We start from the raw sequence: 26,291 nt of genomic DNA, 5'->3' as shown, positions 1-26,291 counted from the left end.
CGAGATGTCGCCGACGCTGGTGAATTGGTCTGCCTCATGGTGGAATTCCCGAGCTACATTGAAGAGCAGACGCCTGGTCTCGTCACATCCTGCAGGTGCTGGTAGGACCGCGAGTCGGACCGGTAGGAGCACGGAGCTGGGGTAATGGACCGAAAGGGAATGAAGAGGAAAACTGCATGACCTGTTACAATTCTTCTCATTCTCTTTGGCCCGGATTTTGCTCAAAATTACACTAGTCACTTACAGGCCCCCAAAACCACCCCCTTTTCCCAAAGAAGAAGATGCCGTTCTGCCTTCATTTCCAAAACCAACTACTCTTGTCATCGGTATCATTCTGTTGTCGTTGATCCTGCTTATTGCCGCCTCCCGTCGAGAAGTTCGCCGACCAGGTGTAGTCGGACCGCCTCTCGGTCTGCCTGCCAACCTCTTCACCCTTTTCGTTGAACGTCGTTACTGTCTTTTTGATGCTGATGTTTCCGTTTCCGTTGTCGCGTTCCTGAGTCTCCTCCACCACCTTCCAACCCGATGGGAGGCCTTGTGGTGAAAGGTCTCTAGTCGTTGAGCTGCTCTTGCCCGTCCCTGTCTGCCTCGACCCGCTGAACCGAGCCTTTCCCATGACCGAAAAGTAAGAGTCTTCTTCCGTTTCCCTGTTGTACTGTTCCTCCCCGAGCCGGTTCCGTGTCTCGCGCCCCGCGCCATCCGTCACACCCCGCACCATGGTTTTCTCAGCTTCCTTTGGCTCAAGTTCCTTTGAAGGGGTCTGGCTCGCGGCCGGGAGTGAGCGAGAGTCACGGAAAGGATCATCCTGTTCCTGCAGCCAGCGCTGCCACCTCTCGCTGATAGCTCCCTCGAGGACGTCAGGTCTAGGTGCCCACCCATCCCACAGACCCTGGCGAGTCAGCTGGTGAAGCCATAGAATGGGAGGAAGTCCCCTGGGGAATTGCTCCCTCCACTCCTTCTTCACCCGGTGTCTTTCGTGGATGTCGGGCAGGCCTTGTCCACTGGTCACCATGAGCAAATCCTCAAAAGCGTCCTCGAAGCCAAACAAAGTTGGGTCAGCGTCCGTCGGGAGATCCCTCGGTCTGGGCTGCGGCATGTCGCGGAGGGCCAGGGGCGAGTATGGGGATTCAATGAGAAATGAAATCCACATGGCCTGGTAAAGCGACTCAGTGAACTCTTCAGCTCTGAAGAGGGCCTGCATGGGCGACATGGCCGAGAACAGCTCAAACACGGTTGGCTGGGGGAATTGGGAGGATGGCGAACGAGGCTGGGGGTTGCCGCTGGCATTGCTGTTGCCATTGCCATTGTCGTTGCCGTTGCTGTTGCCGTCGTCGCTCGGCGTGCGTTCATCTTCTTGGGGTCTAGGGGGCTCGGCCCAGCGGCCGTTGTTGAAATTCTGAGTGACTGAAGTCGGGATGCCAAAGACACTGCGGAAAGCCAAGGCGATATGACCATCGACCTTTTGCTTAAAGCGAACGAAGACGTTGTCGGAGGGATCGTTGTCGGGCATTTTGCATGTATGTAGATGTAAATGAGGCTCGTCGACTGTTTTGGGCGAGATCTGGATTTCGCGGTCGGTATTGTCTCAGTTGATGAGTGGGCGTGTGAGCGCGGGCGCAAAAGGGACGATATGTATGTGTGAGTTTGTGTATGTTTGTGTATGTGTGTGTGTGTGTGTGTGAATACACAGCTGAGCTGAATAAGTGCAAGCAATCACGGAAGAGATCCGGACGCGAAAGAGCACCGAGGTCTAGATTTTCATGAACAGCGGGTAGTCGGGTTGATGGTCTGTTTGAGGTCGGGACGACAAGACATGAAATCTCATGGATATGACGGAGTCTATCGGGTCAGATCAGCTCACCTAGTGGCAAGCTGCGGCGGCGGGGTGAGAATGAGAGTCCAATGGGATGGCAGTTGAGATTCGGAGCTTCAGATGGGCCGAAAATCCCCAACAAGTCCCGTCACGAGCGGCGGGAGTATGGGAACTGGCCCAGGCCCGGGCCCAATGAGAAGACACTGGAATTCTCGAGCAACTGACTGGACGGCACCGCACTGGGAATGCCAGACTGGAACACCAGCACTGGTGGAAGCACCCCCTCTCCGCTCCTGAAAATAAATGCGCCGGGTGACGGGACTGGGAATGGGCCCTGTCGCTGTCGGCCTGCACCTGGGTGGTCTTCCATTGGGACTGAGCCACACTACCAGACACCAGTCCACCCACCACTGTGCTGCTATGAGCACTGACCAAGTGGCCCCTCCAGCACGTGCGGTGACGACAGGTCCACGTTCCAATTGGGCGTATCCGTACCAGCCTCAGCCAGAATGCCAGCGGACCCGTTGGCCCGGTCGCTTCCGACGCCACACTCAGCCAGCAGCTCAGCGGGAGCTGTGAGACGGAATGGAAGTGAAGGCTGGGGTCTCGGGCGCCACGAAATGACAGCATATTGCCGTATAGTAGAGACCCCACACGTGCTGAGCCACACTTTACAGCACCCAGGGCCCTTTCGCTTCGGGGGCCTGTGATTGAATGTGGGACGTGCCTGCTGCCCAGACCCGCGTCAGAGTCGGGTCGGTCCTGGCTTGCCGACCGATGCGTCGAGTGTCGGACCCAGTCCAATGTCTAATGCAGCGTGTGTGCATGTTGCGTTATGTGTGTGAGAGGAAGCGGGAAACCTGCGGAGGAGCAGCAGCAGCAGCAGCGAGGGCAAACGACAACCAACGTCAGGTCCTTTCCTTCACTTGTGCTCGCTCGGCTTCCGTCACAGCAAGCGCAAGCTGGGTAACGCGGCCTCAACCTTTTGGCCATCAACTACCGTAACGGCTAATCCCACTTTGCTTAGACCATTTCCAACTCAATTTTCCTTTCCTCTGGCAACCTCCGTCCTGCTACCGCACATCCTCATGGCTGGCTACATCCAACATTTGCGCTACATATCCTAGGTTTGCTTGACTGCATCCGTTCCTTGCCGACTCCTCCGGTGCATTTCGTTACCGTTCGTTGCGGCTGCCTCCTCGCCGTCCAGATGATACGACAGCTGCCCGAGTCCAACACTATCCGCCGCGCTTGGATGCCGGGCGAATCATCTTCTGGCGCCGTCGTCATTACCCGCAGCCTTGCTTAACTAACACCATTTTCGCATCGCAGCTCGACAAAAACAGCTTGTGAAACCCGCCTACAAACTCACCTTCTGCTTTCCTCCCAAATCCCCCTCACGCGGTGGACATGGTACCCTCTGTGGTGATCGCCGCCGACCCTGCGGCACGACCGGGCCACGGCGACGGCGATGGCGGCAAGGACCTCCAGAACTGGTCCTCGCTAATCGGCATCATCACGGCCATTGTTGGCAATATCCTTATTGCCCTCGCCCTCAACGTCCAGCGATACGCCCACATCAGATTGCATCGAGAGCGCATTCGAGTCCGTCGGAGAGCAAAAGAAGCCTTGAAACATGCGAGCGGACGCCCCCCCGGCGTCTACGGCACCGTGAACATCAACGACAGCGACCGCAGCCGCCTCGATGGACATCAAGAAAACGGCCACAACGATGCCTCCGAATCCGAACCCCTTACGAGATCCTTCCGCTCCGAGGAGTCCACCGGTTCCGACTACTCCGGCGACGACGAAAAGGCGCCATCTACATATCTCAAATCGCCCTATTGGTGGATGGGCCAAATTCTGATTACGTTGGGCGAGCTGGGCAACTTCTTGGCGTACGGCTTCGCGCCCGCTTCCATCGTGTCGCCCCTGGGAGTCGTTGCGCTGATTTCCAATTGCATAATCGCCCCGATACTGTTCAAGGAAAAGTTCAGGCAGCGCGACTTCTGGGGTGTCGTTATTGCCGTCGCCGGCGTCGTCGTTGTCGTCTTGAGCGCCAAACAAGAAGAGACAAAGCTTGACCCCGACGATGTTTGGGACGCTATCACAACGTTGGAGTTCGAGATCTACCTCGCCGTAACAGTGTCGTTGATCATTGTTCTCATGTGGGCGAGCCCACGGTATGGCCACCGGACCATCTTGATTGACCTTGGTCTGGTCGGGCTCTTCGGTACGTAGTTCAGTCACGTTCAACAGTCTTCGCAATGCTAACTAAGGCGCTCCGTATCTAGGCGGCTTCACGGCTCTATCCACCAAGGGCGTATCTTCGATGCTCTCGTCGACCCTTCTTGGGGCTTTCAAGACCCCTGTTACCTATGCGCTGCTGTTTACTCTCCTGTTCACCGCGGTTATGCAGGTTCGATACGTCAACAAGGCTCTACAGAGATTCAGCTCCACTCAGGTCATCCCCGTTCAATTTGTCTTGTTCACTCTTTGCGTCATTGTTGGCAGCGCAGTCTTGTATCGAGATTTCGAGAGGACCTCGGCCGAGCAGGCGGTCAAGTTTGTTGGTGGTTGTTTCTTCACCTTCTCCGGTGTCGTTCTCATTACTAGTGGGAGGGTCGAGGAAGACATTGAAGATGGTATGTCCGACGTTGATGGTGTGGAGGAGACTATCGGTCTCGCCGAGCAAGATCCCGCACAACCACCCCAGCCGTCATCAACCTCAATCCCGTCACCGAAATCACGACGCTCCTCAAAAACCTCTGTCGGGTTTCCCGCAGGGAATGGCTCCAAGCCGTTCAGCATGCAGCATGATTCCGGTATTCCTTCACTCCGTGTCCCGACCGCCGCGTCAGCAGGGAACCTTGTCAATACAGAGTCCGAGCCTCTCCTCACCAACCCGTGGAGCAATTCTGCTGAAGAGGTTCTCCCTCCCCCAGGCACACGGACCATATCAGATGATTCTATCGCCACTTTCCCAGGTCTTGGGTTTTCTCCTTCAGAGCCAGTTACGCCGATGTACGATGGGCAACTGCAGCCCGGGTTTCCCACGGATCGACCCGTCACTCCTCGCCCATCGCTACCCAGCCAAAGACCCCACAGCCACCAGTTTACCGGACCACTGTTCTCACCATCCCCGTTATCGTCTACCGTCAGCGCAGTCGTCAAAGACACTCTGCTTAGGAGCACGGAGAGCCCTTTGATGCGTAGGGCATCTGTGAGAAGGTTAAGATCGAGTATTCGGGCAAGTCTTTTTATGCCGGATGACGCCGAAAATGCGAATGATGAGTCGGAAAGACAAGATTTGTTAGGCCAGTCTCACGGAGATGGGGGCCCCCCTGAGCGTACTCGAACAGCAGGCGAAGGTGTGCCCAGAGAATACCCGACTGGTAGGCCACGAAGCCTTAGCGACACTTTGGGTGATTTCTTCCGGGTCAAGAAGAAGAGAAGGGATACGAACACGGACGCAGAAGAGGAGGTATGAAAGAGCAAATATTCGAAGTGCGGCAAGGAGTTTCGGGTACACGTCTCAGTGTCTATTGGATTTTCATCAGGGCCCAAGGCTCGGGAGGTATCATTACTTACAAGCATTGCATATTGGCGTTCCTGGTAGAGTCGATACGGGTATGGTATACCATCCACTGTCTATCGTTTTCAGGCGTGCGGGATCAGGATTGGGGAACTTGGTTGGATTTCTTCTTGTGTATAGACACGCATTAATACTCCCATAAGCACAGGGGTTTTTGGCACAAATGGGATGGATCTTGCCTCTCCTGTTCTTGATGATGCATACCCTCGTATTCTTCGCAGCGCGTAAAGGACTGACAAGAGCACTTTTGTCATCCGCTAAATGACGAGAACCAAGAATTCGAAATTGACAACGTAACAAACAATCGAGCTTTTGGACTTCCGGTGTAAAATAGGAGACTCTCTGTTGCTGAAGTCGCAACCCACAACCCATTATTAACATTTGTCGTACATGTAGATTTACGCCTTTCCTCTGCCGTCAGACTTCTTCTTCCTCATCAGGCGCTTTCTCGCAATCAACATCGGCTTTACGTCTTCGCGGGCCACACCTGACTTCTTTCCAGCACCTGGGGTCTCCTCCTTAGCCTCCTTCTTGATGTCATCCTTGGGGCCCTTATTCATGTTGCCCTTCTTTCCCTTTTTGCCCTTCTTCTTCAATGAGGCCATCTTGGGTAGTTCTTTGCCCTCGGCCTCGGCGGCCTCGGCCTCGCCGCCCTCCTTCTTATCGTCTTGGTTCTTCCTGTTTCGGTCCAGGTTCTTCTCGGCGGCCTTGCGTCTGGCAACCACCGAAGCGTTCTCAATGGCGAACTCAACGATGAGCCGCTGCTTCTTGCCATTCTCGTTCTCCAGCTGGTAGCCGTTGAGAACGCGCAGACCCATCAGCGCCCAACGATGGGATGAGTACTCAATAAAGCCGTACCCACGACTTCTGCCGCCCGCAGCCTCTGTAACCTTGGAGCCTTCGCGACTCTCATACTCAATCTTGGCTTGGCGGACGATACCCTTCCGCTTCAGCTTGCGCTCGTGCTCGGCGTCCTTGGCTTCCTTTGCACTCCTGACCTTTTCTTCCTTGGACAGGGGCTGGCGTTTACCCTCCTTGACGTCTGTAGCAAACTCGACACAGGCCTTGCGGGCCAGCTCCTTGAGCTCCTTGGAACCAATGTCGCGCGGGATGTTGCGGACAGCCAGACGGGTCAGACTGATGTGCAGTGTAGGATTGCTCTGCACGAGCTTCTTGCGCTGATTGGCGCTCTGCTCCCTCATCTTGATTTCAGACGGGGTCAGTCTCTGGTACAAGGCTGATCTCGTATCGATTTGACCCTCGTTCAACAGGAAGAGACGACGCTTGTCCTTTTCACGTCTCTTCGCGCTGCCGTCGGCAGCCAGGCGCTCGGCGTCGTCCTTGCTGACTGCCTGCGCGACTTGCAGTAGTCTACTCTCAAGAGTGTACCGACCGTCCTGATCAGCAGTCTCGTCCTGCAACACAGAGTGTTTAGTTGGGAGGGCGCTGGTCTGCGTACGCGGCGCGCCCTTGATGCAGGCTCGCGCGTCCTCTTCCTTGACGAAACAGACGAATCCGGTACCGGCCGGGCGGTCAGTCTCCCGGTCTTTGACAACACGCGCATACCTGACAAGACCGAATTGGACGAAATGTGTCTTGAGCTGCTCGTCGGTAACAGTAAAGGGAAGATTTCTGATGAATATCGTTGATTGGTTGCCGGTTGATGCCTGCTTTTTGGGAGCGGAGTCCTTCTCTTCCTCCTCGTCACTGAAGTCCTCTTCGTCCAACAGCTCGTCTTCATCTTCGTCCTCTTCGTCTTTGTCTTCATCGTCTTTGTTGTCATCACTCTCCGGCTCGTCCTCCAAGTTTGCTCCGAAAGTTTTCATGAAATTCTCCAAATCGGCGTCCGCGTCGTTGGGTTCTTCGTCATTCTTGGAGCTAGGTGCCTTCTTCTTTTCCTCCTTCGCAGCATTCTTCTTCTTGGTCTTCGGCTTCTCGTCCCCCTCAGCGTTTTTGTCGTCCTTGTTCTGCTTCTCCCACTCGCTCTTATCGACAGCCCAGTCAACGGCAATGGGCCTTCCATCAATGACCTTTCCATTCAGAGATTTCAGGGCAGTCTCGGCATTCTTTCGTCCCCTGAGGGTGACGAAACCGAATCCCTTGAGCTTGCCCTTGTTTTGGGGAAGATCGGCGTATTTGACAATGCCGTAGGCGCGGAAGAGGGCGGACAATTGTTCGGAATTCTTGATCGTCCACGGGAGGTTGCGAATAATCAGCTTAGGAGGTTTTCTAGCCTCCTCGAGCGCTTGCGCACGCTTTTGCTTCTCACTAGAGGCGGCTGCGCCGACAACGCTGTCCTTGTTGTCGCGATGTCTGGCTTCGGCCAGATCGATCCTGATACGGCGGCCCTCCCAGAGAGAGTTGTTGAGCTTCTTCTTGGCATCATTGGCATCGTCGGCATCTGTTAGGGTAACGAAGCCATAACCTCGAGATGCCTTGGTGGTCGGGTCGAGGACAACGGTCGCATGCTTGACAGGGAAGTGCTCTGAGAAGAAGTCGGTCAGAGATTCGCTGGTGGCGTTGGCAGGGAGAGACCGAACGAAGAGCGAGCGATTGGCTTCCACGCGTGCTTTCTTGGATTTCGGTTCCGAAACGGCATCTGCTGCAAGGTTCTCTGCAACAGCGGCAGCGACGAGCGCATCGTGCTCATCCTCCTCGGCGCGAGTCCGCTTCAACGGCTTAGCGGGTGACGACATGGCTGTGAATCTTGCGAAATCCGACAGCAATGGGTGTCGGTTGGAAGCAGGAAAGTGTTTCGGGTGGATGTCCGCGAGGTCGAGGAAAAACTGAGAGCCTCTCTACCTTGCACAGGTGGCTGGCTGTGATCGAAGCTGCTCTAGATTTGCGATAAGCATTTTTTTTCTTCTTCGGGGTCCAGCTTATCAGCACGTGCACGTTTGACGTGGTGTCTGACGGGCGGGGATGAGCGACCCCGCGCTATACCTGATTTGGGAGTCTATTGACTTACTTGTTGCAGACTGGATAAAAACAAAAAGACGCGCCAGGGGGTCGCCCACTGTAATTGTGTGCATAAGGTGCGTTGGCAGCCATCTCGTGGTCGGGGGGCCGTCTGTCGTAGCCCATCAATCAACAACACATACTTTTTCTTCGTCCTCATTAACTCTTACAGCTATTTTTGCGTCCCATGTTCCCCCAAGAAATCGCCGGCATCTGACGACAACCGACAACCCAAGATGCCTGCGCGAGTCTCTACAAGATCCACGCGGAATTCGGCCGCCGTTTCCAACAAATCATCAGCCGCGACGCTCGGCTCCCGAGGATCAACAGCGTCGCGATCCTCCTCTCTCGCGCTCGACGTCCCGACCGAAAGACCCGACAATGAGCTTCGTCCCAAGATATGCGCCGTCTTCAGGGATGCGCAGAAAAACACTGCGTCTCACCGCAAATTGGTGGTCACCTTGCGTAAGATCCAGGAGGCCTGCGTCTACGAGCCCACCAGTCTGAACAAGTCAACCTCGAACGACTTCGATGAGGAGGCTTTCAACTCCGAATTTGTCCGCTGCGTCCTCAGGGTTATGCCTATCAAGAAGTCGGAAAGCGTTGGAGAGAAGACTGTCAGGTTTATTGGGCATTTTCTCAGACATGCGAACGACAAGGACTACGAGGTGCTGGGCGAGCTTGAAGAGGATGCTAGTACCATGCACGACACTCCCAGCACCAGGCTCCTCAGCTTTCTCATGGAGACGATCTTGCCACTTCTCACTGCAAAAGACAAGTTTGTGAGATACAGATCGACCCAGCTGGTCTCGCACATCATCAACTCCCTCGACTCCATCGACGACGACGTCTTCCAAAAGCTCCGCCACGGCCTTTTGAGGCGGATCCGTGACAAGGAAGCTATGGTGCGCGCCCAGGCTGTTCTTGGTCTTGGCCGTTTGGCTGGCAACATCGACGCAGCTGCGCAGTCCGACGACGACAGCGAGGACGAGGCGTCTGGACTGCTCGAAAAGCTACTGGAGGTTCTGCAGAATGACCCCAGCGCAGACGTCAGAAGATCGCTTCTCATCAACCTTCCTATCGCACCCGCCACTCTTCCATACTTGCTCGAGCGCGCTAGAGATCAGGATGCTGCCACCCGTCGAGCTGTGTATTCCCGCCTGCTACCCGCCCTCGGCGATTTCCGTCATCTTTCATTATCTATGAGAGAGAAGCTCCTCAGATGGGGTCTTCGTGACAGAGACGAAAATGTTCGCAAGTCGGCCGGCAGGCTCTTCCGCGAGCGTTGGATCGAAGACTGCGCCGGCGTCGCACCGCCTGAAGATGGTGCCCAACCTGAGCCGTCGCCTCCCAACTTTGATGGCTTACTTGAGCTACTTGAGCGAATCGACGTCGTCAACTCTGGCGTGGAGAACGGAGTCGCCCTAGAGGCGATGAAGGGCTTCTGGGAGGGCCGACCCGATTACCGGGAGGCCGTAACATTCGACGACCATTTCTGGGAGACTTTGTCTGCCGAGTCGGTCTTCATGGCCAGAAGCTACAATGAATTCTGCAGAAACGAAGGTAGTGGCAAGTTCGAGTCTTTGGTCGAGGAGAAGCTCCCTGAAGTAACTAAGCTTGCTTTCTACCTTGAACGCTACATCAGCGTTCTGACTGAAGCCATCAAAAAGGCCTCGCAAATAGGGGGAGAAGAAGATGAGGAGGAAGACACGGTCGAGCAGGAATTCATCGTCGAACAACTTCTCCACATCGCCATCACGCTCGACTACTCGGATGAAGTTGGCCGACGTAAGATGTTTGCACTTCTTCGCCAGTCGCTTTCTGTACCGGAGCTCCCGGATGAAGTCACAAAGCTGACTGTCAGTGTTTTAAGAGACATCTGCGCGCCTGACACAGCCGGTGAAAAGGAGTTCTGTTCAGTTGTTTTGGAGTCCGTTGCCGACGTTCACGATACCATCGTGGACGACCCTCCTGATGACAAGACCGAGGATAGCTTCCACTCAGCAAGATCCGAGGTTAGCGGCGATACCACGCCCACGCGAACCGGCAGCCGTGGGAAAAGTCCCGAGCTCAGCGAGGAGGAAGCCCGTGCCAAGGCCGTCAAGGAGATCATGATCAACATGAAGTGTTTGCACATTGTGCAATGCATGTTGTCCAATGTTGCTGGCAACCTGCAACAGAACGACCACTTGGTCTCCATGTTGAATAATCTCGTTGTTCCTGCAGTCCGAAGTCACGAGGCTCCTGTGCGCGAGAGAGGTCTAGTCTGCTTGGGTCTTTGCTCTCTGCTAGACAGATCTCTCGCCGAGGAGAACTTGACGCTCTTCATGCACTTCTTCACCAAGGGCCACACCGCGCTCCAAATCACTGCTCTGCAGATTCTCACCGACATTCTTAACGTTCACGGAGCTCAGCTTCTTAGCTCGACACCCACGCTGCTAAAGGTGTACATCAAGGCTCTCAAGTCTGGAACCAAGTCGCCTGAGGTCCAGGCTGCCGCTACCTTGGCCGTATCCAAACTGTTGCTCGGACGCGTTGTTACTGACACCGAAGCCGCAGCAGAGATGCTCAAGACCCTGGTCGTTCAATACTTTGATCCCGCTACCGCTCACAACCAGAGTGTCAGGCAAGCTCTCAACTACTTCCTGCCCGTTTTCTGTTACTCTCGAGCAGAAAACCAGGATCTCATGCGCTCTGTGGCCTTGGATGCTTTGCACATGCTGGTGAATGTCCGCGAGAGCTTGGAAGACGACGACGCCGACGTGGATGAAGACATGGAGAGTCTGACAACCATCGGCGCCTGCTTGGTGGACTGGACGGACCCCCGCAAATGCTACAACCCGGCCCAGGGGCTCGAGCTGGAGAAGAAGACAGTCAACGGTGATATTCATTTGGAGTTTGCCCTGGACATTTTGGATCGTCTGAACGGAAACATGAGCAGTACGTTATTCGATCTAACCCCCTCTAAGTTGGAACTGCATTATACTGACCCCCACTTCAGAGGCAGAGAAGAAAATTGTAGCACCGCTCCTTGGCAAGCTCTACATTTCCCCAACCAGCACGGAGGAGAAGATCAGAGAGGTGTACGATGAGGTCTCGATCGCTGTGGACGATAGACTCATCACGGACACGACTGGCCGGAACGCCCTGAACAAGATCCACGTGAGTTTGGGCAAGATTGTCGCCACCCTCGGCGAGCAGGAGGCAGAGCCTCGTCGCGCAAGCAGGAGCGTGTCCGTTGTCTCTTCTGTAGCACCATCGGTGGCGACATCGTCGGCATCTAAGGCCGATGATGGCGACGGCGACAAGACCATCACCATGGAGCCACCGATTAAGGAAGAAGACGAGGATAGCAATGAGGGCACTGTCATCCAAAGATCGGCAGAAAACTCGTTAGTGAGCGAGCTCCTGTCGGACGAAGAAGGCGCTTAAACTTGATGACGTTGGTTAATGACTTACCCCTGGGATGTGGGATGAAAGAGCTTCATGGAATGATATTATACAAGGACTGATGATCTATGTACTACTAATGATGACTCCTTGCGGAATCGACGATTCTTGATTCTTTTGATCAACCTCGCACGCGACCGATTCCAATTGTCTTGCGTATTCAGTACGTCGCACCTAGCTTGTACAACAAGCCAGCAACTGCTACGTTGATGGCCAAATGCTGCCCGATGCTCCACGCCATGCTGTACAGATATTTGGGCGAGAAGACGGTCCAGACGAATAAGTGGGTCCTGAGAACCTCGCAAGCAACCATGACGAAGAGAACGCTGCACGCCGTGAACAGCGTCAGGTGGCCTACATGCTGCAGGAAGACGTTACGGCTGTTGTGAAGCTTGCGGTATCGGAGGAGGAGTAGGTTTGTGGCGGAGGTCCAGTATACTGGCCCTGCCCAGTTGCTGACGAACGTCAGGATGCCCACTGCGACGACGTTGAAGCCCGCAACGCCGTTGTAGGCGCTCGACAGATCAACGGACGAGATTGCGTTTGTGCCACCGAAAGCGAAGAAGGATGTGAATTGCAGCAGTATTGAGGACGTAGATAGCGTGGGGAGATCGAGGCCGAGAGATGAGATGAAGGCTAGCTGAACGTTGAAGAGGAGAAGCAGAGGGATATTTGTTACGCGGGATTGGGTTGCCACCAAAAGGGTGATGAGGTGGTGGAGAAGTTTTGCTGTTTTTTTGTCAGGGTTGGATGGGGTTTGCGTGAGGCATGCGATTGCTTACCTGTCTGAGCCGCCTCACTTGGTTTGGAGAGGGCAATGTAAGTAGCGTACCCTGCGAGTGCACCGATACCAACGAAAACGATTCTAGCTCTGGTCACGAGAGTCAGGCCTTGGAGAACGACGTTCATGGCGGCCGGAATGCCGGTCACAAGCTCTGGCGAGTCTTCATGCGTGAAAGCTAGCTTGAAAGAGAAGGCCGAGAGCACCACCATGCCGGAGGCTGCGGCAGATGCGACAGCCGGCATGCCACGGAGTCTTCTCGTTAGCTGAGAAAAGTTCAAGAGGTAAGTTGCGCCCACGAGCGTCCAGAGTAGGGGTGGATTTGTTGTGACAAAGGTCTTGACAATGTCGGGTTCACCAGCATGCTTTTGTCCTGTCTGATTCCACCCACGCACCAGTCTGGTGGCTGCTAAGGCGAGTAGAAATAGACCGATGGTCTGCAGAGGCTTGTGGGTGCTTCTGGCAAGTCAGAATTGGAAAGAAGACGGATGAATAACACTTACGTCTGCATGTTCTTGATGGCCAGTGAGCCAAACCAGGCCGACGTGAACCAATACCAGAAATGTTGCTCCTCTTCAACGTAGCTGCTGGTAAACATCATAATGCCATAGGAAATGGAGACGACTACCAGGGGAATGAGACTTGTCGTGACAGCAAATAGCAGGGAGCAAGTGATCAGGGCCATCAGGGCCTCGCCTAGGTGCAGCCTGCCCATGTCGTAATTGCTAGCCATGGTGCTCATCAGATCCTGAGCTTTACTCAACCACTGTGGATAGTTAGAAATGAGACCGGCGGCATGAGGGTCCGCAACCCACCTTGGACATGGCCCTGAGCCAGGCTTGATCCAGCTGCTCACTGCCTCCCATGGCCTTGAGCCCGTCATTGACTCTATGCCATTCGCACGCCAGTTCTTGCGCGTCATCCTGGGGATCCGCGCATGCCTTTTGTGTTGACGACGACTCAGTATCGAACATGCTCGTGCCAAACGTCGCCGTAACAATGTTCAGGATTTGCCGAGCATTGCGAACAAGCAACTGGATTTGATCGTTTTCTATGTCTCATAAGCATTCGTCGGATGACTGGCTGTCTGTTTTGGGGTATCCACGCTTACTATTCGACCAGAATGGGAGGAAATCGGCAATGAAGGCGCCCAAGTTGTTCTGCGGCACGGGAAACCCTAGCAAGGCCGCCAGAGTCGGCGCGAGATCGGATTGCTCGACCTTGGTGTAGTACGAGAAGTCCTCCTGGAACTTTACAGGCGAGTTCAGGCTGCGCTGTAGTGTCCTGAGCTTCGGTGAGATGAAGACAAGGGCAGGAGATGTCTCTCCAGGGGATGAGGCGCCGTGGTTTCCCGCGTCGTTCATGCCGTGATCTCCACACAGTACCAATAAAGTTGAAGACATGTGATCATATGTCTCCATGGCCTGGAAGAGATGCTTGACAATGTCGTCCATCTCCTGTTGTTTGGGGACCATGTGTGGGCTAGATCCTTGTTAGTGGGCAAGAGACCGGGCCGGCGGCGATGTCTCACCTTCGAGGTCCCGATTTGTGACCAATATGGTCGAGACCAAGATAATGCAACACCAGTGTGTTCCAATCATCCTTCTCCAGCTCGGTGTCGATGTGTCTTGTGACATTATTGTCGACCTCCGTAAAGTCCTAGATGGTGGTGTTAGATCCACATCTCGTCAGTATTTGTGGCAGCGCCTACCGAAACGAAAAAGCTCGAGGTGCCGTCGGCGCGGTCAAAGGTCTCTGGGAACAGCTTGAGCCATGTGTCGTCTCCATACATGACCAGCTTTCCCGACTGCTTGGCCTTCATTTGCGCCAGCCACGTGTCCTGGGCGGCGAGAGTTGAAGACGTGTCTGCCTCATCAAAGTTCAAGATGACATCCAAGAAAGACGGGATGGAGCCGGTGGTGATTGCTTTGATCCTGGGCATAGTGATGGTCGGTGACCTGGCATTGGCAGTAAAGGGAAGAGCAGCACCATTGCGAATCAACCTGACCCCTAGTCAGCCATAGCCATGTGAGGCGACGAAATTCATGAGGGGTGTACATACTCTTGGGTATATGTGAATCCAGTACCATCCGCATAAACAAAATCGCTTCTCGACCGTTAGCCCAATCCAAAGATTACCAGGCCCACCGATCTACTACCTTCGCAATGCATCGACGAGCATGAAAACGAGTCGATCAAAGGGCGCCTTTGGTGGCGGGCCATACTCCAGGGTCTCATAACGAGCCAGACCTGGAAGCACGGGCTTGTATGGAAAGAAACCGGTCGCGAATATGAGAATCGCCACGGGAATCAAGACATTGGCGATAGTGAGTTGGGTGGTCAGAAAACGCGGGCCATAGCGAAAGGACATGGTCGTCGCGTATCCATCAAGGTAGCCAATAGATTCGTTCGTTCAGGCCAGAAGGGTGAAGGGGAGAGAAGGTTGCCGATTAGGTGGTCTTTGCTGTGAAGGCTTCGAAGGAGACGGTTTCATAGCTTTCTAGTCTGGCGTCTGGTCATTGAACCATGGTGCACAGTAGGAGGATGAGTTCGAGGCACGAAAGGTGAAAGACAGATCGGGTGTTAGCGAAGCGGCGCGGTCGTTGTCCTCCAAGGTTGTTCGGGATCGTCGAGATCCTAAATGGGTAAAGCTGGTATCCAGCAGACAGGTTAAGGTAGGTAATAGCTATGCAATTGTTGGGCTGGCAGCTGAGGACACTGTGACAGCTCTAGCACAGGGATGAGACGCTCAGCCGAGTAAGGGAAATTGCGCTTGATGATTGGCTGAATACGCTGGTCAAAGTCCGAAAGTCCCGTTACAACAATTAGGCGGCCCCGGCCGATGCAGTGAAGAGGCGCATCGTTCACTCAGTTCATTCCAATTGTCTTGAGGGATGTCTCGAGATATTGCAGCAGAGTGACTCGAGTTGAGTCTCACATCGCTGAAGGCCTCATGTCCCATTCAATGTTGCAAATACAATATGATAACTTTTAAGTGCCCAAATCTCGACCGACGGGTGAAAAACCATTAGGCCGAATACCACCAACCATCCGTGAGAGAAGGAAAACTAAAAAATGAAAATTGAATCCCTGCCCACCAACTCCGAGAAATGGGGAAAAAACAACAACAAATCGATGTTGAGAGACCCTGCGCCGGCTGTCACTTCCTCTCTTTTCGGCGGCAGACAGCCTGGGAACAAATCCTGCTATGCCAGGAGAAATGGCAACCTAGTGTCGCGTCACGATCAGGCCTTCTTCTTGGAGCCTCCGCGACGGTCCTTGTACTTGGGAAAGACAATCTTGGACGACTTCTTCTTCTGAATTCTACCGGATCTGCGACGGGGCTTTGCAGAGTCCACGTCCATGCCTGGGAATTGAGTCAGGATAAGTTTTCCTTAGTAGATGCTTGAGGAGAGTGAGGCGGCTTACGGGTGTCCTCAGTCTTCTTGGCTTCTTGCTCCTCATCGGGGTTGATCTGGGCTGGGGTTTTTTCAGTGTCTGCTTGATTCCAATTGACCGAGATACTCACCATCGTCTTGTTCGTCGGTGTCCATGTTCATATCTGCCTCCTTTTGGGGCTTGGGCTGTTTCGCTAATTCCAGCAGCTTGGCTGAGAGGCGCTCTGCTCTCGCCGCCTCAGCAGGGCCAAAGACATCCTTCTTGAGTCTTTGGTTGTTGTTCTTCTTGACACTAGATCTCGAGCTCTTGGCCATGGTTGCGACGTGTCCTTGAAGGGAGATTTTCTGATGCGGTGAGGTGGTGATGTTTGGTGCTGACCTGCGTGGGAAATTTTGCACAAAGCAACGGACGCCCCGCCTGCCGTTCTACGATGCAGGCAACCAGCAATCACAATCCCTGGATGAGCAGCCATTCGCGGGGCCTGCCGACTACAGCCACCCCACTTTAAGGTACTAAGGGACCTTCTGTCACAGGCGGGGTGACCCAGGGAACCTAAGATAGGTACTTGCTTCAGGCGCTGGGCTGCTGGAACAGTCTTCCGTTAGGGGAGGCACGCCGCACAAGGCACTGAAACAGCGGCCGCCGCTCGCCTGTAGATATCACCGGTGGTTAAGGTACCGTCGCTGGTCGCGAATGACATCAAACTCGACTGCCAGGCTGCCGACCCGAGAAAACACCCACTGGCCGCCAACCTTACTGACCTCACCTCACTTCAACTCGCCCTCCCCGTCTTACTCCATCTGCGGCTCTTCATAGCCTAGGTAGGGACCGTACTTTGCCTTATGTACCTTCCTGGCCACGACTTTTCCTTCACTTCCCGTCAAGCACCATCCGTCATTACCTACCAGACTGGGTCTTCTGGTCTCGCTTCCTTGCTTCCTCGCGTCAAGCAAAAACAAAAACCCTCTTGGGCATTGTGCGTCGCCAAGTCCAGAGGCCAAGGCCCCTTAGGTAGGCGGACGGATTACCTCAAGGTATCGACACGAGCGAGAAGAAAAGAGCCGCATTCTGCGTCGACACGTCTCTCGGGAGGGACCCTATCTGCTGCCCGCCCTCAGTTGCACCACTCCCGTCGCACGTAGCAGCCCTTGCCTCCACGGTGCGGCGTTGCAGACGTGGACGACGTCCCCACGCACGCGCACCGCACTCTAGGTCCTTCCGTCTCGCTGTCGGTGTCGGCGCACCACGCAGCACGACCACCACCACGCAACCCCGAGCCTCGTCGCTCTTTCCTCGTGTGGTTGCGTCCATGGTCCTTTCCACTTGAACCAAGAGCTGCTTTTATTTCTTTCTTGTTTTGTCTTCTCCAACAACTCGGCTACCTTTCCCTGCCTTCCTCCGCCCCGAATCCAGTCTCTCCGACGTCGCATCCGCAAACCTTCATGAGGCTGTCACCGAAGGCGCCTCTGCGATACTCTTCCTTCGCCCACGAACCATGACCTCCATCCAGAGGCATGAGCTCCAGGCTCTGGTCAAGCTGGTCAACAGCAACCAGTTGCTTAATCGTCAACTTTCCAGCATCTGCCAGCTCAACGGTCTCACTAGCAGCGGGGTTAAGGCGTCGCTGCAGAGTCGCATCGTTAATGGTCAGTCGCATCCATCCCCCTCCCGATATGCCTCCGCCATCAACACCCTGCGTCTTGCGCCATTCTCCTTGCCGCTGCCAGGCTCCCAAGTCATTCATGTCCACGGCTCTTCTAAGGTTGCTCAAGCAGCTTCTCCCACGAGGAAACTTCTCGCTGACTTGATTACATTTAGCTATCCAAGAGGCCTTCAACAACAACGATGCTACACGCTTTCAGCAAATTCAACGGAGCATCGAGACCACGCGAACCGGGGCTTCCTCTTCTCCTGCATCCCATAAATCCGCACGTCCTTCCGCGCCCGCACAACCCGTCGTGATGCGATCAGATCCATACTGGAACCAGCGCAGTAATGGCCGTCCCACGGGGCTGAATGGCCACTCGATGCACAGCTTTGGGGCCACAATCGGTATGCAGGATGTTCTCGTATGCCGTGTCCGACAACAGCTAATTGCGCCTAGGCCCAAGATTCAAGGATACTCCCTTCTATGCACTCCAGCACCGGGTCGGCGACGTTAAGGTCTGCGAGAGTAAGATACCGAGTCTGATTCCAACGCTTGTTACCTCCCGCTGACTCCCCTAGCTATGAGCCAACACAGAAATATGGTTTCCGTCCCGGTCAAGTTGAGCGATTGCCCAGGAGTGAACAAAGTTCTCGAGGACAAGTCATACCGTGTGATGGTGTTTTGCGCCGACAGCAATAGCAACAGTGAGCTCCAGAACATTACCTTTCCTCATCAGTCGGAGATCAAGGTCAACGGAAACGAGGTCAAGGCCAACTTGAGAGGCTTGAAGAACAAGCCGGGGTCAACGCGACCGGTGGACGTCACGAGCTATCTACGTCTGAAAAATGACAACCGGAATCTCGTCGAGTTCACCTACGCCTTGACACAGAAGGTGAGTGTAGGAAACATGAATGCGCCCCGGTCATCATACCCCGTACTCACGGGCTTGAACAGAAATTTTTCCTCGTCCTTTACGTTTGCAAGATCACGGCGGCTCAAGAGCTCGCTGAGCGGATCAAAACTGGGAAGAAGATTCCTAAGCAGTCGGTCATCCAGGAAAGTAGGTACTCTGAACGAGATTCGCATCTGACAACAGCTCACTAATCATGTTTCAGTCAGCAAGAAGGCAGCAGATACGGACATCGTCACAACATCGCAAGTATTGTCTCTGAAATGCCCACTATCTTACATGCGACTCGACGTTCCCTGTCGCTCTACATTCTGCTCGCATATCCAGTGCTTCGATGCAACTTCATACCTTCAGTTGCAGGAGCAAGGCCCTCAATGGCTGTGTCCTATCTGCAACAAGTCCGCACCGTTCGATCAACTTGCGGTCGACGAGTAGGTGTCTTTTGTGTGAGCTGGCGAGCTATCGACTAATATTCACATAGATACGTCAAGGAGATTTTGGCCAATACGTCCAAGTCATTGGATCAAGTCACGATCGAGCCTGATGGACAATGGCGGGTCAATTCGTCGCAAGACGATCAGTCTGCCAACGGTGGGAACGGCTCCGTTGATGACGATGACGATGACGACTTCATCATCTCGGAAGTCAGCGTCATTCGTGGTCGCAACCTCGAGACGCCCGTTCGATCAGTTGCTAGTACGGCGACACCGACCACAACCATCATGTCGCGCGAAAGCTCAACGATGCCTCGGGGTCTCGGCTCCACGAGTGCGAAGAGGCCTCACTCCGATAGGGTGACAATAGATCTCACGCTCTCTGATGATGACGAACCCCTCCAACCACCCCCAAAGCGGCAGCAGCTTCAACCACCGACGGCGAACAATTACAGCAACAGCTACAATGGCCAGCTGTTCTGAGGCATGTTCCTCCGCTCCTTGTCTCTTACACTCAATCTTTTGAAGTGGAGCCTTGGGTTGTTGGGTCAAGGCACGTACATATATCCTAATGCGTCCTCATGTGTGTGTATTTTACAGTTTGGCGTGGGAAGGAACGGAAGGATAGCTGCACAGGCGTTCAGGAGGAAAAACACATCCCATCCATCAAAGTCTAGTCTAAACAGCACGAAAGAAATGAATGATTGCCTGCGAATGCACATGGTCCAGCAAGCGCTTCGCGGTCACCTAGGGCGAGCTTTCTCGGCCGGAGTATCTCCGTCGGTGTTTGCGAATTTTATCAAACTAGAATCTTCCTGAAGTTGGTTTCTGTGTCTCACGGCGGTAACAATTTGACTCTTTATCCAGGAGTTGGTTGGACCGTGTGCATGATGGTGGAAGAAGGGATGGACTGAAGCTCCACTCCGCCCTTGTCAGAAGTACGTACCTTCGACTGCCTTTCCCGATGGTAAGGTGCCGTCGCCCGTCTGTCCTCACCTTCAGCTACATACCTACCTACCTCTCACATTTACCATCATATTCCCCTCAAGCTCAAGACCGATAAACGGCCGGCACCGGCAGCTACAGTACCCAGACTACGAAACAGTAAGGCCAATCGGGACAGAAACGCCAAAAAACGCCGAGATTCTTCCTTCCATTTCGTTGGATGCGCTCGCCCTACGTCGCAATCGGTCTCAACCGACCCTACACGGAACGAAACAGCGGCCACACCAGTCGGAAAGAAGACAGCAGCACGAGAACATCGCCAGACCACAGTCGCGATCATGTCGTTCGAAAGCGTAATGCCCCCGTACAACGCCTCGGATCCGACGGCTTCCTTCCTCAACTCTTCCTGCCTCGACTTTCTCCTCATCGAGCTCGTGCCGATGGCGTTCCGCGTAACGAGGGAGCTCGACATAGCTCCAGCAGAGGGCTCATCGGCCGGCGGAGACGGGGTGTCCTCCGGGAGTCACAGCCATGCCGCAGCAGGCGCGGCGCTGTCAAGCGCAAGCGGGGCCGTCACCGCAGGCAGCGCGCGGAAGATGGACGAAGATGAGGAGAGGGACGCCGTGTTCTACCGTCTCGAGACGTTGGGATATCGTGTTGGCCAGGGACTTGTAGAGAGGTATGTCTTCTCCGCCCTCCCCTCCCCGATGTTGTTGGTCAGTGTCAATTAGAGACTAACGGGTCGGGCACTGGGATAGGTTTTCGAGAGACAGGCCACACTTCAACGATACGCTAGACGTCATCAAGTTCGTTTGCAAGGATCTGTGGTCGCTGGTGTTCCGGAAACAAGTCGACAATCTAAAGACTAACCACAGGGTGGGTGGTCTCGTCCATCTCTGGAGACAGTTCACGGCCGGTTTGCTAACTAGAGGCTCTCTGTGTAGGGCGTCTACGTGTTAACGGACAACTCGTTCAAGCCGTTTTCAAGAATGAGCACCGAGACCGGGGGTCAGGCCGTCGTACGGGCACAACCGGTAAGTCGGACATGGCGTTGTGGAGTTTGTGGTAGTCAAGCTAACTTTGCTGTACCAACAGTTCCTATGGTTCCCCTGCGGAATCGTCCGCGGAGCCCTCGCAGCCTTGGGGATCAATGCCACAGTTCAAGCTGAGACGAATGAATTGCCGGCTGCCATCTTTCAGATCAAGACGCTACCTTCGAGCACATAACCTCTATGAAACCATGCGTAGTGCAATACTTGATGATTGGATTCGGAGGAGACGGGTACGCAGGTCCGTCAAAAGTACGATCATGTCGAGTAGATTCAATGGTGTCCTACTCCACATACAGAAAGTTCTTCACTAGAAGCAAACGGGATTATCGACCGGTTGCCATATCCAAAATACCCAGACGCCCCCACCCCCAAAGCCACGGAATCACGATACCGGTTGACGTAGTAAGCCGATCAGCTACACACACTCGCGGTCATCAGCCACCTTACAGCCTAGGGAAGAGAAAAATCAATCAGCCATTAATTCTCCCTCGCGGTTGTATTTCATCTATCACCGTTTTGGCTACGTTTGTTGGAAGGCGTTCAATAGGCTTCCTTGAGCGGGGGAACGGGGGCTGTTGCTGCAAATGTACAATTGGGGTATTCACTTTTGAGGGGGGTTGTGGGCAAAGTCGACACCCTTCTGAATGTTGCCCTTCAAGCCCTTAACAGCGGCCTCCAGCAGCGTCTTCTCCTTGTCCGTAATGTTTCCGAGGATGTCGACAGCCTTCTCAGCACCGTTGGGCTACTCGGCGTCAGCATCGACTGGGTCTTCATGGAGGATTGGAACTTACACCAAGCTCAATGGGGACGGAGAAGAAGTCAGTGCCGGTCTTGGCGGCAATCTCCTTGCCACCGGGAACACCGGGCAAGTAGACGTAGCTAGGCTCAACGAGACCCTTCTCGCCCTTGACGGCCTTGAGTACCTTCTCGGCAAATCTACTTCAGTTAGCCACACGCACTCTCGCACAAGACAATCCATGTTCCGAGTAGCTTGAATCTTACCTGAAGCCAGCGTAGGCCATGGAGAGGGTAGCGGAACCAGCACCATCCTTGGCCTTGACGACCTCATCGCCACCGAACTGGACGCGGTTGACGAGGGCATCGTACTTGTCGTCGGGAATGGTGACGGAAGGCGTGACTTGGCTGAAAAGGGGAACAATGGTCTCGCCGGAGTGGCCGCCGATGACGGGGACGGTCAGCTCGTGAGGCTTCGCCTTGCCGGTAATCTCGGCAACGAAGGTCTCGGCTCTGACAATGTCGAGGGTGGTGACACCGAAAAGGCGCTGAGGGTTGAAGACACCCTTGGCCTTGAGGACCTCGGCGGAAATAGGAACGGTGGAGTTGACGGGGTTGGAGATGACGAGGATGAAGGCCTTGGGGGCAACCTCGGCCGCGATCTCGATCAGGCCCTTGACGATGCCGGCGTTGATGTTGAACAAGTCATCACGAGTCATGCCGGGCTTGCCTGCAAGGAGCTTTGATTAGACAACTGCGGCATATAACGAGCACCGCGGTTTGGACAGACTTACGGGGAATACCAGCGGGGATGACAATGATGTCGGCATCCTTGAAGGCGGCCTTCGCGCCGTCGTCCCTGGGCAGGTAGCCAGCGATCTTCTGTTTGCGAGGGAGTCTATTTAGCATGCGATGGCCATGATGGCATTGGGCATTACACCATCGAATTTGACTAGACATACCGCTTGTGAAGAGATGTGAGAAAGGTCGGCGGCAACACCGGGGGTGTTGACGACATCGTAGAGGGCAAGCTCGTCAACGAGGGGAGAGAGCTTAAGGAGGAGGGACAGAGGCTGCGGAAGAGAGACTTGGTAAGCCCATGCGCAGCTTTGACTTGTGCCCAAAGGCGGGGGTCTGGCGTCACTTTACCTGTCCAATACCGCCAGAGGCGCCAGCAACAACTGAAAAAGCAATTAGAGATGACGGGGCGAGAGATGCTGTCTCGGATGAAGCGTACCAGCCTTGACCATCTTGAATGTGTTCGTTTGTTTCGATCTGGGGATGCAAGAGGGGAAGGTGGTGGTGTCCTAAAGGGTTCTCGCGGATTAGCGGGGTGATCTCATGTAGCTCAGGAGCTTGCTCGGCAACCCCTCAAGCTCCAGCGGGGTCACATTGGAGCTGTGGCTGTAAGCTTGAGGGAGAGGGGTAGGTTGCCATCGTCAGACTGACTTTCACTCACGCGGCAGTTGCTTGAAGAGGCTCAAGATAGGATGGACGGACAGGATAAGACGAGAGGTTTTGTTGTTTGAGTACGAGGAGAGAAGAAGTAGGAAGAAGGGGATGCGGAAGGCTTGAAGTACTAGCAGTCAGAGCAGCCAGATGATACCCAGTCCGGAGGCTGTCGGCGGGGACGTAGGTTCAACCGCGGGGAGAATTGCGACCTTCTCCCACCGCATCCCCGTCCACGTATGAGACCACCATCGTCATTGGATGGAGGGGCAAAAAGAGGGGCAACTTTGGGGGGGTAGCAGCGCAGCGCCAGTGATGCGCAGAATACCTTTAGGTACGCGTGGTATGGTATGGTACGGTACAGCTAAGGTAGACGGGCGGGCAGTGCAGTCGATGAACAGAGAGCCGCCGCACCCAGCAAGATCCCGTGCGAGTCCTGCGCGCTGTGTGTCTCGGGACCTGGGCATGCGAGGTAACAAAGAGCTTGTACACTGCCGCAAATCTACCACCCAGAAATAGGCGAGCCGGCTGTCGCAGATACCTAAACAAAGACGTCGTGGCTTGGTGCCGCTGCTGCGACAAAACCCCCCCAGTGAGACAACCTACCTAGCCCGGCCAAGCAGGAGGAGCCATTCCCCTCCACCAAAAACAGCTTTCCCATGCTGGGGGGAATTCGGCAGCAAGGCAGAGAAAGCCAGATGCAACACCCACACCCCCGCCAATCAACCGCTCGCCAGGCACCTCCCTCCTACCGCCCTGTCTGGTGCATGTGAGAGCGGCATGCATCGAGAGAAGCTGGAGCCGTCCGTCCCCGTCAACTCCCGGCATTCAGCCAATGCCTTCCGATGACTTCCTGCTTATGGCGGTTTGACGGTCCCGACACAGGGGAAGCTGTCCTATGTATAGCCAAAACTCGGGTGCGGGAGAAACAAGCGTCCCCATCGCCGGTTCCAATATTTCCAAGCACCTCCAGACCCAAACAGCTCCGTGTCCAGGCAGGTCCGGTCCCTAGGATATTGAAGGTGTTACTTCCATTGCATCATTTGACGACCAAGAATGTTGAGACAGACTCGAGCTCGAGACCTTGCATTTGGACATGACTGGCCGTGGAGGAGTTTACCATAGAATAACTAAAACCGCATTCGCTATTAATATCCGTTGGCGGCTTCAGGTAATTATTACCTATTTTGCAGACCGCGGGGTTCCTAACTACGTCCACAAGTACGTACCGTGGACCCCCAACATGTCATGAATCCTTGAGAAACGGGATCCCGTGCGCCAAGGTTAAAGTCGGCGAAGACTTACTCCGGTGATTTTCCTAGCTCCAGTGTAGATGCCGTATCTCATCCGCAATCCACCACGAACTCACGAGCCGGGCATTTTGTCGTCACTGGAATCGGCGACGAAAGCCGAAGAACCCGCCAACTTTCCGGCGTATGCCCGTTATCCCGAGGTTGAGCTGTGAACCACTCCCTCATGTTGTCGGGCAACGCCGGGTGACGACCGATAGACCGGACTCACAATCATCCAAGCCATCGGCCAAGCTGTCGCCAGCCTCCCTTATGCACTCACTCTAACGTCTTTCGTAACCGCGGTCCGTCCACCATTAGCTAGATCATTACCGACTACCCCTCTGGGACAGACAACTCCACATGCGCACGACTGTCGTTCACGATCCACGACCATCACCATCGTTGGACAGAATTTGTTGGCGCAATTGCAACCCAGTCCAGTCATTATTTTGGCCTTGACTCAAGCTTTTGATTTGTTCGCCCATGTCTTCAGAGGTAATCTATTTGCTCGACATAACGCCCAAAAAAAGTCGTTTCCGTGCACTCAAACAAGCAATTTATGCCTCAGTCTTCTCGGCGGCCTTCTTGGCCTTGACGCCACGGGGCTTCTTCTCAGCGGCCTCGGGCTTGACGGGCTTCTGGGCGCGGCGGATGGCAGAGACGCGCTGAACGGCGGCCTCACGGAGATCGGCACGGTAGCCACCGTTGGCGGCCTGGAGGGCGACGGCCTTGTAGGTCCTGTAGGTCACACGGTCAATACCTTCAACTTCCTATGCAGCTTCCATCCGGAGCCGTGTCGCTGAGGTTCAGAAAACACTCACTTGCGCGCCGACTTGTTGCCGCCGTAGGTGACCTCAGTGGTGCCCTGGGCAGGCTTGTTGGCGTTCTTCTGGTTCTTGCTGATGACCTTGACACCACCCTTCTCGTTGGGGACAACGCCGATCGCCTGCGTCGCAATTACTGTCAGTCAATGTATTCCTCGATCGACCAATCCATAATCGTCGCCGCCGCATCGTTCTCGTTGTGGGAATTCGGTGCTTCGGTTACAGCGGGGAAATGTGTACCTTGTTGTTGACGAAACCAGCGTACTGCACCGTGTGTTAGCCAAATACCGCCCACAACAGAGCCTACCACGGAGATAATATGACTTACCTTGCGAGAGTGCTTGTTCACCAGGTTAAGGGGGTCGCGGGACAGCTGGAGGCCGCCAGCGTCGTTGCGGTTGACCAGGTAGGCATTCTGGTTGCCTGTACATCGCCAACGCGACGAAAATGGTGAGCAAAATGCTTGCAAGGGGGGAGAAACCCCGTGGTGTCGTCGTCCCGTTTTCCGTTCAGACGACGGGGTGACGAGATTGCAACTTACGGACAACCTCCCAGATGAGGTCGGCGGAAACGTTGGGCAGAGCGGCGGCCATTTTGACTGATTTTCGAGGATCACGGAATGGTTGATGAACACCTTCAGCTTCTCGCTCTACGGCCGACGCATGAGGTAAATTCGAGTGTGTGGGCAATCGCAAAACCGGTCGCTTAGCTTTCAGTTTACGGACTAGCGCTAGAAAAGACCCTCATTTTACGACCGAGCCACCCGACCCGGGCAAAGCCCTCCCGGATGGGACAGCTCGGATGTGGCTAGTGAAGGCGGTGCAGCGCTGCAGCCGGTGGGCTCTGGGGATCTAGGAGGTGTACTTGTTGTACCTTTAGTTTTGTCCTCCGGGTCTTGAGATGCTTGCTAACTGTGCTTACCGTACACCTTCCTTGGTGATTCCAAGTCATAATCCTTGCCACTGCATCTTGTAGCCCACGACCCAGCTTCTCGTTATCTGCATTC

The 26,291-nt window shown here is 54.6% G+C and overlaps 11 protein-coding genes across 11 annotated transcripts; 5 read left to right on the top strand and 6 right to left on the bottom strand.

Annotated features, from left to right (window-relative positions):
- Positions 1–295: 295 nt before the first annotated feature.
- CGCA056_v006701 (uncharacterized protein) lies at positions 296–1,510 on the bottom strand (the record flags this gene model as incomplete). Its single annotated transcript, XM_037321950.1, has 1 exon — positions 296–1,510. The coding sequence occupies one exon, from the start codon at positions 1,508–1,510 to the stop codon at positions 296–298; it is 1,215 nt and encodes a 404-aa protein (XP_037179610.1).
- A 1,138-nt stretch (positions 1,511–2,648) lies between these two features.
- CGCA056_v006700 (uncharacterized protein) lies at positions 2,649–2,940 on the top strand (the record flags this gene model as incomplete). Its single annotated transcript, XM_037321949.1, has 2 exons — positions 2,649–2,779; positions 2,841–2,940. 2 exons carry the CDS (start codon positions 2,649–2,651, stop codon positions 2,938–2,940), a joined length of 231 nt encoding a protein of 76 aa, XP_037179609.1.
- A 283-nt stretch (positions 2,941–3,223) lies between these two features.
- CGCA056_v006699 (putative magnesium transporter NIPA7) lies at positions 3,224–5,303 on the top strand (the record flags this gene model as incomplete). Its single annotated transcript, XM_037321948.1, has 2 exons — positions 3,224–4,046; positions 4,108–5,303. 2 exons carry the CDS (start codon positions 3,224–3,226, stop codon positions 5,301–5,303), a joined length of 2,019 nt encoding a protein of 672 aa, XP_037180425.1.
- Positions 5,304–5,806: 503 nt separating this feature from the next.
- CGCA056_v006698 (putative RNA-binding protein) lies at positions 5,807–8,104 on the bottom strand (the record flags this gene model as incomplete). Its single annotated transcript, XM_037321947.1, has 1 exon — positions 5,807–8,104. One exon carries the CDS (start codon positions 8,102–8,104, stop codon positions 5,807–5,809), a length of 2,298 nt encoding a protein of 765 aa, XP_037180424.1.
- Positions 8,105–8,602: 498 nt separating this feature from the next.
- On the top strand, positions 8,603–11,798 carry cnd3 (Condensin complex subunit 3; the record flags this gene model as incomplete). Its single annotated transcript, XM_037321946.1, has 2 exons — positions 8,603–11,306; positions 11,368–11,798. 2 exons carry the CDS (start codon positions 8,603–8,605, stop codon positions 11,796–11,798), a joined length of 3,135 nt encoding a protein of 1,044 aa, XP_037180419.1.
- Positions 11,799–11,976: 178 nt separating this feature from the next.
- las21 (GPI ethanolamine phosphate transferase 2) lies at positions 11,977–14,968 on the bottom strand (the record flags this gene model as incomplete). Its single annotated transcript, XM_037321945.1, has 9 exons — positions 11,977–12,545; positions 12,599–13,053; positions 13,101–13,363; positions 13,413–13,648; positions 13,709–14,079; positions 14,129–14,256; positions 14,309–14,600; positions 14,660–14,704; positions 14,757–14,968. 9 exons carry the CDS (start codon positions 14,966–14,968, stop codon positions 11,977–11,979), a joined length of 2,571 nt encoding a protein of 856 aa, XP_037180418.1.
- Positions 14,969–15,842: 874 nt separating this feature from the next.
- CGCA056_v006695 (uncharacterized protein) lies at positions 15,843–16,310 on the bottom strand (the record flags this gene model as incomplete). The annotated part of the gene is made up of 3 exons (XM_037321944.1): positions 15,843–15,964; positions 16,027–16,077; positions 16,127–16,310. 3 exons carry the CDS (start codon positions 16,308–16,310, stop codon positions 15,843–15,845), a joined length of 357 nt encoding a protein of 118 aa, XP_037180417.1.
- Positions 16,311–17,491: 1,181 nt separating this feature from the next.
- Positions 17,492–19,471, top strand: pli1 (E3 SUMO-protein ligase pli1; the record flags this gene model as incomplete). The annotated part of the gene is made up of 7 exons (XM_037321943.1): positions 17,492–17,642; positions 17,815–18,048; positions 18,101–18,169; positions 18,223–18,536; positions 18,599–18,704; positions 18,760–18,985; positions 19,036–19,471. The coding sequence occupies 7 exons, from the start codon at positions 17,492–17,494 to the stop codon at positions 19,469–19,471; spliced, it is 1,536 nt and encodes a 511-aa protein (XP_037180416.1).
- Positions 19,472–20,271: 800 nt separating this feature from the next.
- On the top strand, positions 20,272–21,160 carry TRAPPC6B (Trafficking protein particle complex subunit 6B; the record flags this gene model as incomplete). Its single annotated transcript, XM_037321942.1, has 4 exons — positions 20,272–20,612; positions 20,692–20,809; positions 20,878–20,967; positions 21,029–21,160. The coding sequence occupies 4 exons, from the start codon at positions 20,272–20,274 to the stop codon at positions 21,158–21,160; spliced, it is 681 nt and encodes a 226-aa protein (XP_037180423.1).
- Positions 21,161–21,586: 426 nt separating this feature from the next.
- Positions 21,587–22,970, bottom strand: CGCA056_v006692 (malate dehydrogenase; the record flags this gene model as incomplete). The annotated part of the gene is made up of 7 exons (XM_037321941.1): positions 21,587–21,727; positions 21,777–21,921; positions 21,988–22,450; positions 22,515–22,602; positions 22,683–22,793; positions 22,870–22,901; positions 22,958–22,970. The coding sequence occupies 7 exons, from the start codon at positions 22,968–22,970 to the stop codon at positions 21,587–21,589; spliced, it is 993 nt and encodes a 330-aa protein (XP_037180422.1).
- A 2,048-nt stretch (positions 22,971–25,018) lies between these two features.
- Positions 25,019–25,878, bottom strand: rpl44 (putative 60S ribosomal protein L28e; the record flags this gene model as incomplete). The annotated part of the gene is made up of 5 exons (XM_037321940.1): positions 25,019–25,199; positions 25,283–25,407; positions 25,526–25,549; positions 25,614–25,708; positions 25,827–25,878. The coding sequence occupies 5 exons, from the start codon at positions 25,876–25,878 to the stop codon at positions 25,019–25,021; spliced, it is 477 nt and encodes a 158-aa protein (XP_037180421.1).
- Between the last annotated feature and the right edge of the window lie 413 nt (positions 25,879–26,291).

Source organism: Colletotrichum aenigma, assembly GCF_013390185.1.
Source record: "Colletotrichum aenigma strain Cg56 chromosome Unknown KSG_Cg56_contig04, whole genome shotgun sequence".
In the NCBI taxonomy this organism is placed as follows: domain Eukaryota; kingdom Fungi; phylum Ascomycota; class Sordariomycetes; order Glomerellales; family Glomerellaceae; genus Colletotrichum; species Colletotrichum aenigma.
The sequence above is the reverse complement of the archived record's forward strand: the minus strand, read 5'-3'. Positions and strand labels throughout refer to the sequence as shown.